The 13,442-nt window shown below is 59.3% G+C and overlaps 2 protein-coding genes across 6 annotated transcripts in view; one reads left to right on the top strand and one right to left on the bottom strand.

The window, feature by feature from the left end:
* The window catches only part of Stab1 (stabilin 1), a 41,587-nt gene extending 38,643 nt beyond the window's left edge, over positions 1-2,944 (top strand). For 2 of the 3 annotated variants that reach the window (XM_087182454.1, XM_087182453.1), the window contains exons 63-73: positions 58-251; positions 335-479; positions 564-697; positions 783-948; positions 1,030-1,139; positions 1,233-1,352; positions 1,437-1,586; positions 1,661-1,783; positions 2,320-2,475; positions 2,550-2,663; positions 2,741-2,944. In XM_087182454.1, coding sequence (XP_087038580.1) covers positions 58-251; positions 335-479; positions 564-697; positions 783-948; positions 1,030-1,139; positions 1,233-1,352; positions 1,437-1,586; positions 1,661-1,783; positions 2,320-2,475; positions 2,550-2,663; positions 2,741-2,797 — 1,469 coding nt within the window. In that variant the 3' untranslated portion in view covers positions 2,798-2,944. Of the gene's footprint in view, positions 1-57; positions 252-334; positions 480-563; positions 698-782; positions 949-1,029; positions 1,140-1,232; positions 1,353-1,436; positions 1,587-1,660; positions 1,784-2,319; positions 2,476-2,549; positions 2,664-2,740 lie in introns of those variants that run through there. The other variant, XR_015439608.1, reaches the window with a different exon arrangement.
* Nt5dc2 (5'-nucleotidase domain containing 2) lies at positions 2,826-11,530 on the bottom strand. Of its 3 annotated transcripts, none has more exons than XM_004864389.4 (14): positions 11,240-11,530; positions 7,172-7,356; positions 6,934-7,008; positions 6,597-6,652; positions 6,421-6,514; positions 6,110-6,238; positions 5,936-5,996; positions 5,754-5,856; positions 5,561-5,662; positions 5,294-5,375; positions 3,630-3,716; positions 3,409-3,549; positions 3,261-3,325; positions 2,826-3,180 (listed from the first exon to the last, which is right to left on the bottom strand). In XM_004864389.4, exons 1-14 carry the CDS (start codon positions 11,469-11,471, stop codon positions 2,919-2,921), a joined length of 1,674 nt encoding a protein of 557 aa, XP_004864446.1. In that variant the 5' UTR covers positions 11,472-11,530; the 3' UTR covers positions 2,826-2,918. The 3 variants fall into 3 exon arrangements, with proteins under 3 accessions (XP_004864446.1, XP_004864448.1, XP_004864447.1); XM_004864391.4 differs by lacking the exon at positions 11,240-11,530 and adding an exon at positions 11,009-11,190; XM_004864390.4 differs by lacking the exon at positions 11,240-11,530 and adding an exon at positions 8,109-8,379.
* Between the last annotated feature and the right edge of the window lie 1,912 nt (positions 11,531-13,442).

Raw genomic sequence — 13,442 nt, 5'->3', positions numbered from 1 at the left:
GATGGGAGCTCCCCAGCTCCCTCTCACCTGCTCTGACCACTGTCCGTCTGTCCCCAGTGGCAGACCTGTGCCAGGATGGGCATGGTGGCTGCAGCAAGCATGCCAACTGCAGCCAGGCAGGCACAGTGGTCACCTGCGCCTGCCTCCCCGACTACGAGGGAGACGGCTGGAGCTGCCGGGCCCGCGACCCCTGTGCAGACAGCCGCCGCGGGGGTTGCAGCGAGCATGCTGCCTGCCTGTTCACCGGCCCGGTAAGCAGCTGGGAGAGCCAGTCGGCCAGGCCAGGTCTCCGACTGCCGTCTCTGAAGGACACCCGCTCTGCTCCCTGCTCTAGAACACCCGGCGCTGTGAGTGCCACGCAGGCTATGTGGGTGACGGACTGCAGTGTCTAGAAGAAGCTGAGCCGCCCGTGGACCGCTGTCTGGGCCGGCCGTCACCCTGCCACTCGGATGCTGTGTGCACTGACCTGCATTTCCAGGGTGTGCTCCCCTGCCTGCTTCTGGCTCGGTGCTTTTTCTCTCCGTTTTCCGGCCAGCTGACCATGCACCCCTTCTCTCCTGCAGAAAAGCGGGCTGGTGTCTTCCACCTCCAGGCCCTCAGTGGCCCTTATGGCCTGAGCTTCTCAGAGGCCGAGGCAGCATGTGGGGCCCAGGGAGCTGCCCTTGCTTCACTCCTTCAGCTCTCTGCTGCCCAGCAGGTGTGTGAGGCCAGGAGTTAGAGCCAAGCCTTTGGGGGCCCCTGAGTTGGGCCTTGGGTCTCAGCGTCCCCTCCTGCCCTTGCAGCTGGGCTTCCACCTTTGCCTCATGGGCTGGCTGGCCAACGGTTCTGCTGCCCACCCAGTTGTGTTCCCTGCGGCAGACTGTGGTGACGGACGAGTAGGTGTGGTCAGCTTGGGCACCCGCAAGAACCTCTCAGAGCGCTGGGATGCCTACTGCTTCCGTGTGCAAGGTTTGTCTACCCTACCGAGTCCATGCCCTGCTTCGCCCCTTCCTGCCAACCCACTGAGTCACTGACCTGCCTTTCCTGCAGATGTGGCCTGCCGATGTCGGGACGGCCTTGTGGGTGATGGGATCAGCATGTGTAACGGGAAGCTGCTTGATGTACTGGCTGCCACTGCGAACTTCTCCACCTTTTACGGGGTGCGCAGAGGCCCAGCCTCAGGGCTGGGGTGTAGGTGGCTGGGATCCCCAGGGAGGGAGCCTGCCCACAGCCCCATCTTCTTACTCTCCCAGATGCTGCTGGACTATGCCAATGCCACCAAGCGAGGTCTGGACTTCCTGGATTTCCTGGACGATGAGCTCACCTACAAGACACTCTTCGTCCCTGTCAATGAAGCCTTTGTGGGCAACCTGGTAAGAGCAGGGGGATGGGCAGAGCGGGCCTCCAGTCTGCTCCCTCGGGCTGGCCCAACTGAACAGGCCTTCCTCCACCCACAGACGTTGAGTGGCCCAGACCTCGAGCTGCACGCTTCCAACACCACCTTCCTGAGCACAAATGTCAGCCGGGGTACCTTGCTCCCTGCCCACTCAGGTCTCAGCCTTGTCATCAGTGACGGGGGGCCTGACAACAGCTCTTGGGCCCCTGTGGTAAGTCTAGCTGCTGCCCGGACCCTGCTGGTGCCCACCTTCACCTGCAGGGTCTGACTCTTATCTCCCTGCAGCCTCCGGGGACAGTTGTGGTTAGGCATGTCATCGTGTGGGACATCATTGCCTTCAATGGCATCATCCATGCTCTGGCCAGCCCCCTCTTGACACCGCCACAGGCTGTGAGTCTAGGGGAGAAGGTAAGGGTGAGGGACACTTTGGCCCGATCCGTGAAGCTCTCCTTGTTCGCAGGGTATAGGGCACAGGGAAAGGGGACGTTACTAGAACCTCTGCAGTGAGTCCTAGTCTCCTGCGAGCCACAGCAGCACAAGGCGAATTACAGGAAAGGTAGAAAAATGAGACTTTGAGAAGAAGCTGAGCTTTGAGCTTTGAGTCTCATCAGTGCTGCTCTGGGCAGCAGAGGAAAGCCCCCAGCTTACCCTTCGGGAGAAACAAATATAACAAATGACTTGCAGGGAGTTCTGTACATCCTGGGTAAACAAGATGTAACAATCCAAGAGAAATGAGGAACTGAGTAGATGAAGATTTTGTTCCTCCCAGGATGTCTTCCGCTGGTGTAATCTTGTCCTGCAGCCTCACAGCATCACCCAGTCACTGAGGTCTCAGCTGTGACCGGGGGGGGCGGGCAAAATGGAGTTATGTCTGGGAATTCCATAGCTGGGCTGTAGGCAGGAGAACTAGGCTAACCAAATGGTTTTTCCCTGAAATTACGTAGCAGCACTCCCAACAGCAGGGGGCACCTGAGAGCCGGCCTGTAGCAGCAAGTGTGGGGGCCGTGGGGGCCACGGGGGCACTGCTCAGTCTGGTGGCCGGAGCCCTCTATCTCCGAGCCCGAGGCAAGCCCACTGGCTTTGGCTTCTCCACCTTCCAGGTAGGGTTGGCAGGACAGAGGTGGTGGTGGGGGTCAGGGTCCTTCGATCTTGCGTGAGCCGTCATCCCTCTTAGGCAGAGGATGCTGCTGCTGATGACTTCTCCCCATGGCAAGAAGGGACCCCAACCCTTGTCTCTGTCCCCAACCCTGTTTTTGGCACCCACGATGCCTTTTGTGAACCGTTTGATGTGAGTATGGGGGGGTGAGGGTGTGGAGGAGCCCAGGGCCCTGTCTTGTCCTGCTGCAACTGGCCTTCCTCTCCCAGGACTCTCTCCTGGAGGACGACTTCCCCGACACCCAGAGGATCCTTGCTGTCAAGTGACGGGCTGAGGGCACAGCAGAGGCATGTGTGGGAGGCGAGCACTTTTATTGCCTCTCTGGACTGAGGCCCAGAGTGGATGGGGCAGGAGGGCCTGGGGTCTGTCCTGACAATAAAGGTGCCCTCAGCGGATATGGGCCATGTCACCAAGGAAGGGTGTCTTCATGCAGCCTGTGCAGAGCTGGTCCATCCAGAGAGGTGCCTCATGCTGCAGAGGTGTGCGGCGCGGGTAGAAGGTGAAGTCCACGCGGTAGTTGAGCAGGCAGCTGAGGGAGGCCATGTAGAGGTCGGAGAAGCGCACGAGGCGCCTAGAGAAGTAGGTGGGGTTGTGGAAGGTGCGGAAAATGCTCCCAAACTGAGCGTTGAACAGGGCCTTGGTGATGTACCTGGGGAGGGAGAAGAGGCACTTGAGGGGGACACGGGAAGGGCCGGGACGGGACTCCTGCCCTGACTGCCCCCTGCGCACCTCAGCTCCTGCCGCTCCTTCATCCAGGCAGCCAGCACCTGCTTCGACTCTGCATCCTGATAGGTCTGGAGGGGGAGAGACAGTGGGGTTTGTGCGCCCGGGGGCTGTGGCCCTGGTCCCTCCTCCCAGACAGCCCGCTGCCCTGCACCTGCATGCGCTCGAGCAGCCCTGTCAGTGCCTGCTGCCAGGTCAGCGAGTGCATGTACTGCTCTGTGTTGATGATGCGGATCTCGCGCTCCAGCTCGGGGATGATGGCGCCCGTGCGCCAGCCATGCCGCAGCATGAGGTCCTGGAGGGGGACTGGTGTCAGCGTCAGCTGGGGAGCCCCCACCCTCCGCCGCCCCTGCGGCCTAGCCCTGTCCTCCTCACCGCTAGGTCGCTATAGAGGTGGTCTCCAAAGTAGAGCACTCTCGGACCACGCCACTCCGTCAGCCGCAGAAAGTCAAACAGGTTTCCCTTGGGAGTGGAGAGGGAGACTGCTGAGCCAACTGTGCTCCCTCGGGGCCGTTAGCACCAGCCCTCCGGATGCCGGGCTGCCCTTTCCCGTGGCCTGGCTGCGCTGCGGTCCTCACCCCTCATCCTCCCACTTGAGAAGGGGGCCATCTGCCGGCCACAGGATGGGCTCCTATAGGCTGGTGCAGTGCCCTGAGCCCAAGGGCCTCACCCCTGTTCCAGGCTAGAGATCAAGTCCCTGTTTATGAGAAACAAATCACAGGGCAGGCCCCATGCTTTAAAGCAAAAGGCCTTGAAAACCTTGTTGCCTCAGCCCAGAAGGATCCAGCAGACCAGTGGTAGAACTCACCGGCCAGGCTGTCAGCTTTTCCTGCTCCAAAGCCAGAGAAAGAAGCACTTAGCCAGGCCCAGACATAACTAGAAAGGTCACGGGCCAGAGTAGTGGTGGGGCCAGAGCGGGAAGTGCAGCAGGCCCTCGGGCCCAGGAGCAAGGGTGTACGCCCAGGGAAGCCCAACTCAGAGAGCTCTGCCCCCACAAGCCGCAGAGGGACGAAGAGGGCTGTGTGAAAACTTAAGTGAGAAGCAGGTAGACCCACTGAAGGTGTGACCCCTGCACCAAGGGAGGATCCTGAGGGACAGGAGATGGAGAGGGGGCAGAGAAGGACAGGGAACAGGCAGGACCCCACAGAGTACGGAAACTGCAGACGCCAGGGATTAAGAACTGCCTGGCAGCAGCAGAGGAAGAAGTTCACATCCCTCAAAGATGCCTGCTTTCCCCCACCATGGGCAGATGCCAAGACAAGGGAGGACAGTATGCTCAGAGCTGAGGAGACCAGCATGCACCCAAGGGGCTGTGGGCAGCTGAGGTGCAGCAGGGCAGGATGCTGAGGGGTGGGAGCACGGCCTGCAGGCCAGGCCTGTGAACCTCCACACTGCCCTTGGCTAATTGCTGGCTCCCCTCAGCGCAAGGCCTCTGGAATCTCTACCCCTAAGATGCCGGCTCAGCCAGGATTTCCACATTCCAGTCAAGGCCAAATGCCTTAATGAGCCCCTGCTCACGGCCACCCAATGCTTCAGCCCGGCCCCTTTTATCTTCTTAGCCAGACAGGAAGAGGGTCCCCACCCGCGCGGCAGAGCCCCCAGCTGGGTCTACCCACAGCAGTGCTCACCCCCCATTAACCACAGTGCCACTGACTGGCCCCTCAGTGGGCGCAGGACAGGGTAAGGGCTTTGATCACAACCCAAGGACTTCGAACCACAGCTCAAGGAGCACACCCACTGCTTCTGAGCTAAGGCTACTAGGTCAGGCTCCCTCGGCTCCTGTGTGGAGCTGGGTTCAAACTGAGGCAGCATGACAGAGAAGCTAAGCACCCTCTCCCCAAGGCTCAGAGCCCCCAGACCTGCTGCCCCCTCAACATCTCTGTCATAGTGACCAGCAGTCACCGCTGCTGGCTCTAGCCCCAGTGTGAGGCTGGCCAGGGCCGCGGGCTCTGCTGCTTTCTCAGAGGCTGTGCCCACACAGCACAGGGCCTTAGTTAGGCCCGGGCCCCTGCCAGGTGCTGTCCTCAGATGGCCCTCACCTGGCGATAGATCTTGCCCTTTTCCAGGCGAGTGATCCGGTCCCAGTGGAGCGAGCCCTTCTCGTCCAGTTTTCGGAAAGGTCTAGGGTGAGAGTCAAGGGCTTGATCTCCAGTCTGTGCCTCCCACTCTCTGCAATCCCACCCACTCAAGTGGGCTGCCCCCTCGCAAGGTAATGTTCTCACCCCGAACACACGGAGTAATGAGCAAAGGCCGGTCTGGCCTTGTGCCTCACGTCCCCCATCCCACTGCCCCTCTCAGGCTCATACTTGCGCCGGTCAGTGAAAAAGCTGGGCTTGTCTGCCTGGACGATGACCACATCAAAGAGCTGGCGCCAGTCGGGACCCACCATGTGCCTCATGCCCTTGTCCCTGCGAAGATGCGGTACAGGCTGCAGGCGGTCTGGCCTCCACGCCCAGGGCTGCAGGCCTGCCCCTCCCTCCACCGTGAGGCTGGACTCACACAAAGCTGAAAGGACTGTTAGTGATGAGGAACAGCTGTTTCCCATGGGCTACCAGGCGGCTCAGAACTGCAAATGTTTCGTCTCCTCTCAAGATGTACTTCTCTGAGGAGGAAGAGGGTCCGTGAGGGCCAGCCCTGCCTCCTGCTCAGCCAGGCCAAGAAGGGGTACTGCTCACCCTTACCCATATCTCGCTCAATCCACTGGTACATGAGGCCCTTCACATGCACATCTCGAATGGCATCCTGGAAGACGGGGCAGAGGGGCAGTAAGAGCACAGCAGGGTCCAGAAGGGTCTGTCCTGTTGTGGCTGGACTTTGCCTTCCTGGCAGCTAAGGGGCAGTCCCAGAATCCCTACCGTCACATCCTTGTAGAGGTGTGCTTGGTCAAACTCTAGGCCGTGGCCCAGGAAGTGGTCCACCACGCAGGACAGCAGTGCCATCTCCGGCAGTGAGAAGATGTCCATGAACTGCTTGATGGAGGGGCCCTAAGGAGGGGGCCATGTCTCAGCCATCCCTCTGACCCCACCACCCCAGCACTGGGGACCAAGGGCTCAAAATCTGCCTTGGGACACTGTCAAGAGAGCTCAGTGGTGGGTCAGGGCTCAGCACTGCTTCTCAGGGAGCCAGCATCTATGTGGGCTCTTGGGGAGCAGGGTGAAGGGAATACCTTGCCATAGAAGCCACTCATCTGGTAGAGTGGGATGTGCTGGGTGCCTCCGTAGAGGTCGATCACCTCCTCATCTGGCACAGGCTGGAGGCCCCTGAGTGGGGGCACAGACACCATCACTCCGAGCCCGGGCAGGGTGGTGGCTGGGGTGGGACCAAGCCAGAGTCAGTACTGACCTGTAGGCTGTCCCCAGCTGCACATAATGGAAGGCATCAATCTTCATCAGAAGGCTCTGGGGGGATGCGGGGGGCAGGCTGGCAGTGAGGAGGCATTTTGCCACTGAGCAGCAGAGGGTCTCCCCACCACACTGATGTTCCTAACCCTAACTAGCTGCCCTGAGCCAGCCTCCATGGAGGGCCCTCAGGGCATCAGGTGCAAAGCAAGAGGAAGCTACAGCTTTGAGACCAAGGGGGCAGACAGATGAGACCCTCCTTCAGGGGAAAGGGAGGCCAAGGAAGAAGTCCTGTACATATCCAGCCAGGAGAGCCCAGGAGGCCACATCTAGCCACTCACCTTCTGGATGTCATAGTGGAGGCCACGGATGGCAAAGCTGGGGTTGTAGTCATACTTGCGAATTCCCTCTGGGTACTATTGAGCAAAAAAGACCGGGCCTCAGCCCGCAGCACTGCCCATCCTGCTGGCCGAGCGGCCACCTCGGGGGATCAGTCCTGCTCTTGCCCAGGGGAGTCCCATGATTCAGCCCAGGGCTTAGGTCAGGCCGGGCCCCATAGGCTTCCAGGGCTCATCTCACCTTGTAGTGCTCAATCAGGATGTCCCGGGCAGCAGTGAAGATCTCAGGGTGCAGTGCGTCTGCATACTGGGCCAGCGTGTAGTCATAGTCAAAGCCATAGACCTCGACATCACGCAGGCTGATCTCATTGTTGGCATAGATGGCTGCTGGGTTGAGGAGGCTGCACACCTCAGGGGGCAGAAGGTCTGGAGGAAGGAGATGCAGTACGATGAAGATGATGATCACAACCGTGGCAAATAGCTCCTGAGCACTTTGTGGGTTCCCAGCCCTGGAAGCCTCATAAAATACCCCACAATGGCGACTCAGCCTGATGGTGCAAACTGAGAGAGAAGGCACTTGCCCAGGGTAGCAATGGGCCAAGTGCATGGCTGGAGCTCCTCCCCATCCTGCAGCCCATCAGACATACCAAACCAGTGTCTCCTCCAGGCTCTCAGCAAGCCCCATCAGACACACACACACCCCCATGCGGGCAGCCACTCAACTCCTCATTGACTACAAAAAAGCTGCTCTTGGGACAGGCTACAGTACCAGTCCTGCCCCTTACTCAAAACCTACTCAGGACCACCACTGTTGGTCCCTCTCTTGGCTGCCCACTGGTCGTAACTACCACTTCCTTACAGGTAATTTTAAAAGCAGGATGTAGGGACTGAGGAATCTGTGTCAGGGTGCTGCCTCTGTCTTGGCCTGACTTTGAGGCTGAGCTGATGGATGCTGCCTTTCTTCCTTGCCCAGAGCTGAAGTTAGGGGTCAGGAACATTAGTGAGGTGGGAAGCCCCTCTGCTGTCAACTCTGAACGCCTGCTCTAGCCCAGCAAGCAAGATCTCTAATCGGATTTCAGCTGCCTGGCAGCCCACATAATGACATTCCCTGGCTTTAGCCAGGGAACATTGCTAATTACGACAGGCGGGACGTGTGATGCCAGGTTCTAGGCCATTACCTGAGCTGCTCCCTTCTGGGCACGTGGTCATGGCCACCCAAGCCACTGGCTGCTTCCAGGGAGCTGAAACTGGCTCTCAGGCCCATGGCAGGGAACTGTCCTGAGTAGGGCCACAAGCTCTCCTGCCTTGTTTCCCCATCTGTACGATGAGGGAGGCAGATGTAGAAAAGGCATGGACTTGGGGGTCAGCCAGACCAGATCAGGCACCTCCTCCCCTTTTACGGCTATGACTTTAGGAATGTGTTACCTCAGTCCCAGGCCCATTTCCTTGTCTCCGAAGAGGGAATACAAATTGTACCAACCTGTTCTGTACCCAGGGATGTGCCTCTCAATCCTATGAACTCCCTGGATTCAATTTCCCGGTGTTGCAGACAGGGGAGGAGGCAGGACTAGATGCATGGGGCACTTCGTTGAAGAGGCCCCAAGTCTAAGACTAGGGAATCCGTCTCAGCCACCAGTCCTAGTCACAAAGCAGAAGTCCCTGACCCCCCAGCTTGCCCGGCACCTGCCATGACCAAGAGGCACACATCTCACTGATGTGCTCCCATGTCCAGAGCATTTACCTCAGAGGCCCCTTTGGAACATGGGGATCCACCTCCACCCTCTTTAGGAGACAAGTGCAGGGCGTGGTATGAGAACAGGTGTGGCTGGTTCCTCTGGTGGCCCTGGGCCAGCACAGTGAAGCAGCTGCTCTGCAGATCCATGAATTCGATGGGGCACTTCACTTGGATGTGCATGACACACCGACTGCAGTCCTCTAGGGAGCTGCTTCTGAGATGCCTGCCTTCCGCTTTCTGTCACTAGGACCCTGGGCCTTAGCTGCCCACCTAGCTGGGCCTTGCCTTCCCTGTGGCTGTGTTCCCAGGCATCAAGTGTGACTACGACCCTTGGTGCAGTTTTCATAGCTTCCCAGAGCAGGAGGGGTCTCCTTGCTGGCACAGAGTTCTGGCTAAATCCAGGCCTTTGCCCTTGCCCATGAGGATGTTCTCAGGGGCAGACAATTCTCCCAGGGACAGAGCAGGATGGGGAAACAGCCCACAAGCCCTGGGCTCCTCACCTCATTTCCAGACTGAGAACACTGGCTCTGAGGCAGCAGGGTCCCACTCCCTTCCTCAGGGCTGTGGTGGTGTGTAGGCCCAGGAGAGGACGTACCCGAGCCAGCACTGGCCTGATACGTTTACAGTTCACTCTCCCACCCCTACCCTCATTCTTCTCTCAGCCCCCAACTCCCTCACCTGCCCAGGATCCAGGTTCTGGGGCCAACTCCTTCTTTGCAACCATGAAACTCACTTGTGGGTGCCTAAGGGACTCACCTTGTTCAATCCTCACTAAAGTGATGTGAGGTAGCTACACTTTTCCCTCCATGTTCCAGAGAAAGAAACTGGAGCTCAGGGAGGTGGTCACTTGCTCCAAACCACTGAGCAGCAGGCAATGGAGCTGAGATGTGCATTCAGGTCACCCCTTTTGCCTCAATCTCTTCTCCATCAGTCTAGCCACACAGGTGAGACAGGAGGTGACAGTCCTGCTGCAGCCCTCCAGGGATGTGCGGAGAGGGCCGGCCAAGGGCCTCGCTCCCTGGCAAAGTTTTGCCCACAGGCATCAGACAAAGGTCTACCTCTGTGCTGAGAAAACTCAATGAGATGGAGAGGACCAGGCCTCAGAGGCACACAGTTGGCTCACCTTGGCCTATCAGTGGAAATGACCTTGCACAAGAGGAACTTACATTCAGGGTCTGAAGATGTAGGCAGGCCCTGGAGGAAATGCCCAGTACATTCCCCTTTCTCTATACCCCTCACACCTCCAGGAGGCTTCTCAGGACACTCAGAGGGTCTTTAGGTGTAGGTCAAAGACTTCTTAAACAACACCCAGGCCTGCCTCTCCACAGAAACAAACAACCCAGGACTTCAAGGGCTTCAGAACAACAATCCTCAGAGGCCCTAACTACTGTTTTCAGCTTGTCTCCTTTTTTTTTTTTTTTTGGTACTGGGGATGGAACTCGGGTCCTTGCACTTGCGCAGCAGGCTGCGAAACCACTGAGCTAAATCCTGGGGCCTGTTTTCAGCTTGTCAAGAGGTGTTTTAGTTACCCGTCTCGGTCTTCACACAGCTGGAGTGGAACTCCCTGTCCAGTCAGCTGGAATCTTCCAGACAGGGCCACTTTGTCATACTAGACAATGAAAGCCTCATGGCTCCTAGGGGTTCATCCAGATGCTCCCCTACCCCTTTGTGGCCTGGTTCTTTACAAGTCATCACATGCCTGTGATATAGGCCCCAAGGCTGTTTTATGCTTGAGGACACTGAGGGTCCGAAAGGGTAACACTTGCCAAGGGTCACCTCGCTGGGTGGTGATAGGGCCACAGCCCAAACCACATCTGTCTGTAGCAGGGACAGGGCCCCACTAGTCCCACCCAGACGGTGGGTGGACGTCCAGCACTGAGCTCTGGGACTCGATAGTGGCCCAGCCTGCCCTGAGAGGAGGCCTGGGCCTCATCAGCTCATTTTGAGAGGGAGGCAGTAAGGGTGGGTTGGAGGTAAGTGCGCTTATGAAGCCCTGACCAGGAGTACAGCAGCTCTCAGGGCTTTCAGGGGAGTGGGGTGACTTGGTCTGTTTCCCCAACGCTCCTGCCGCTCTTGCTGAGAGGGCACCCGACCTCCAGAGCGGAAACCAAGAGGGGCCTTAAAAGTCTAGCAGCTGTCAGTTTAGGTGAGGGCCGTACCCAAAGAGCCCGTACGGAAAGTGCGGCTCGAAGGCTTTGTGCACAGAATTCCCACCCTAAGGGCAGACGGAGAACAAGGGGCTACGAGTGTTTCCGCCGCGGCCAGCTGCAGTCAGGACCCGGGGCGGGGGGGCGCTCGCTCGGGGCAGCTCCAAACTCCCGCAGACCAAGCTGGGAAACACACCTCCGCCCGCCCCCGGCGTCAGAGCGCTCCGCAGAGAATCGGGACACGAAGCTCCCGGGTCAATCGCTGAAGCTGCTGAAAAGCTGCCCAGTCCTCTGGCTCCGGAGCCCCGGCGACACCCCCACGAGCCGCGCCTAGGACGGTACGGGAGCTGCACCCCGGCACTTCCACCGTCCGCCGGCCTTGCGGGAGACGCCCCCCCCGGCGCTCGGCCCACCCCGGCTCACCCACCGTGCACCAGTTTCCGCATGTCCTGGTAACGAGCCCACAAGTGCGCGCTGAGGTCGGCGCCGCCAGCGGGCGCCGGGGAGGGCGCGGAGCGTGGGGTACCCGGGCAGGGGGCGCCAGGACCCGGCGGGCCGCAGCCAGGGCAGGAGGGTGCGGACGAGGCGGCCCGCGGCCCGCCGTGGCCTCCGCACAGCAGCCAGCGCCGAGCGGACGCCCGCAGCCCCGTACCAGCCATGGCCCCCGTGTGCCCCCTCTACCCTCTACCCTCAGCCCGTCCGCCAGCCCGCCTCTCTCCGACTGCGCGCCCGCCACCGTGGCCGCGTGCTCCTCGCGGCGGCGAGCCAATGGGCGCGGCGCGCGGACCTGGCCAGCCAATGGGCGTGCCCCCAGCCCGGAGGGGGGACGGACGGCCCGGGGCGGGGCGGGCTCCCACTCCCCACCCCCCACCCCACCCCTCCCCCTCCCCCAGTCCCCGGCGCGGCTGAGGGCTCGCCCCCCCCCCTTTGGCCGTCGCCGCGGTGATGGCGGCTCCTTCTTAGTTCGAGAACCCGAGACTGGCCGTCCCCGCGAGGCTCCAGACGGCAGGGGCAGAGAGGAGGGGGCTGGAGCGCGCGGGTTCACGCGGGCCCTGGTCCTCCTCCTCCTCCTCCTGCCCCGGGGTCCTTCCGTGCCTCCCCCCTCCCCCCGCCCCGTCTCCCAGTCCTGCTGCGCGGGGTTCTGTTCCCCTGCCTGGCCCCTGACTGCCCACGGCTCGCAGCCCAAGCCACTTCGCTCACGTCCCTAGTGGATAAAGAGCCCTTCTCGCGCCCCAGGTGCCAGGCCCACAATGGGTGGCACCGTCGAACCTGCGAGGCAGCTGACATCTGATGGGGCAGCCTCTTCTTTCTGGCTCGGTTCCCCACACAGGTGACCTTTACCTCTGAGCAGGACTGCTGGGTGTGCGCAGCAGGGCTTTGGCAGGGAATCGCTGCGCCCACCTGGCTGAGGCCCCGGCAAATGGCTGCATCTGTCTGCCTAGCTCCTTCTGGCGCGGTGCAGGCCATTTCTGAGTTGCCGCAGTCTGTTCTAGCACTGTAGCTGGACTTCACAACGAAATTCCTCTTCCCTGCTTAGAACCACTCCACCTGCATTTTTCTGCTCACATCCATTTTCCGAGCCCCAGGCCGTGCGCTGGTCTCCAAGGAGCTTGGTGCAGCACCTGTGGGCCCTAGGCCTTATGAACTGGTCAGCTGGACACACTTGGGTTATCCGAAGCTCTACTGCTCCTGAGGACCTACTGTGCCAGCCAGATCCTAGCCCACTGCTAGTGGGGATTGAGGCCCAAAAGGTGGGCTACTGGGTGGCTGCCTCCCCGCAGGCTCCGGGTGCATGGATGGCCGGCATTGTCCAAGCCCCAGAACCGCCACGATAGCCAGAAGCAGGTGCCAAGCAGTGTGTGTGCCCCCTTCCAGGCCAGCCTTCCAGGCTGAGTTGTACGGCGGGCCCTAAAGCGGCTCGAGGCCAACCCGTGACCCTTCCTTGGGGTCCTGCTTGCTCTCTCTTCCCAGTCTGCTTTTCGCTATGTTGTGTCTACAAAACCAAGCCCTCTTTTTGGTTCTAAGCCTTCACTCGATTCTCTTAGATTATCTAATAGTTCTCTCCCTTCTCAGAGCTATTCCTCTGGTTATTTATCTCTGGTAGTAGGGTGACAGCCTCCTCTGGGCATCTTCAGCGAGCACAGTGATGAAGCATGAAAGGATAAAATGAGGAGGGAAGGCTCTGGAATCAGAGGGCTGCTTCTACCCGTTAAGGAATACATGTGAAGAATGAGGGCTCAGGATACCATCATTATCAATATTTTGTACAACTAATGTTAACTGATGAGTTACTATGCTGCAGGGCCTTTGTTCAGTGCTTCTTATTATCTCACTAAATCCTCACAGCATCAGAGAAAGAGCCTGTATTATGGGAATGGAGACGCACACCAGTCTGCAAATACAGTGAATGAAGAGATGTTGCATTCAAATGTACCAATAAACTTAATGGAAAAAAAAAAGATCCTGACAACAGTCTCGGCAGAGCTGGGGACGAAAGGGAAAGTTAATATTTTCCAATAAAGTAAATCTGGTTGTGTCGCCCCCTCCCCCAAAGAAAAACACCTAAATGTGCCAGTACAATGTAAGCGCCTATACAGGATAGCGTTTATTGATTTTAGGGTTACCACAAG

This window comes from Heterocephalus glaber, unplaced genomic scaffold, assembly GCF_053883595.1.
Source record: "Heterocephalus glaber isolate CG9 unplaced genomic scaffold, H.glaber_assembly_v1.0 deba00001472, whole genome shotgun sequence".
Lineage (NCBI taxonomy): Eukaryota > Metazoa > Chordata > Mammalia > Rodentia > Bathyergidae > Heterocephalus > Heterocephalus glaber.
The sequence above is the reverse complement of the archived record's forward strand: the minus strand, read 5'-3'. Positions and strand labels throughout refer to the sequence as shown.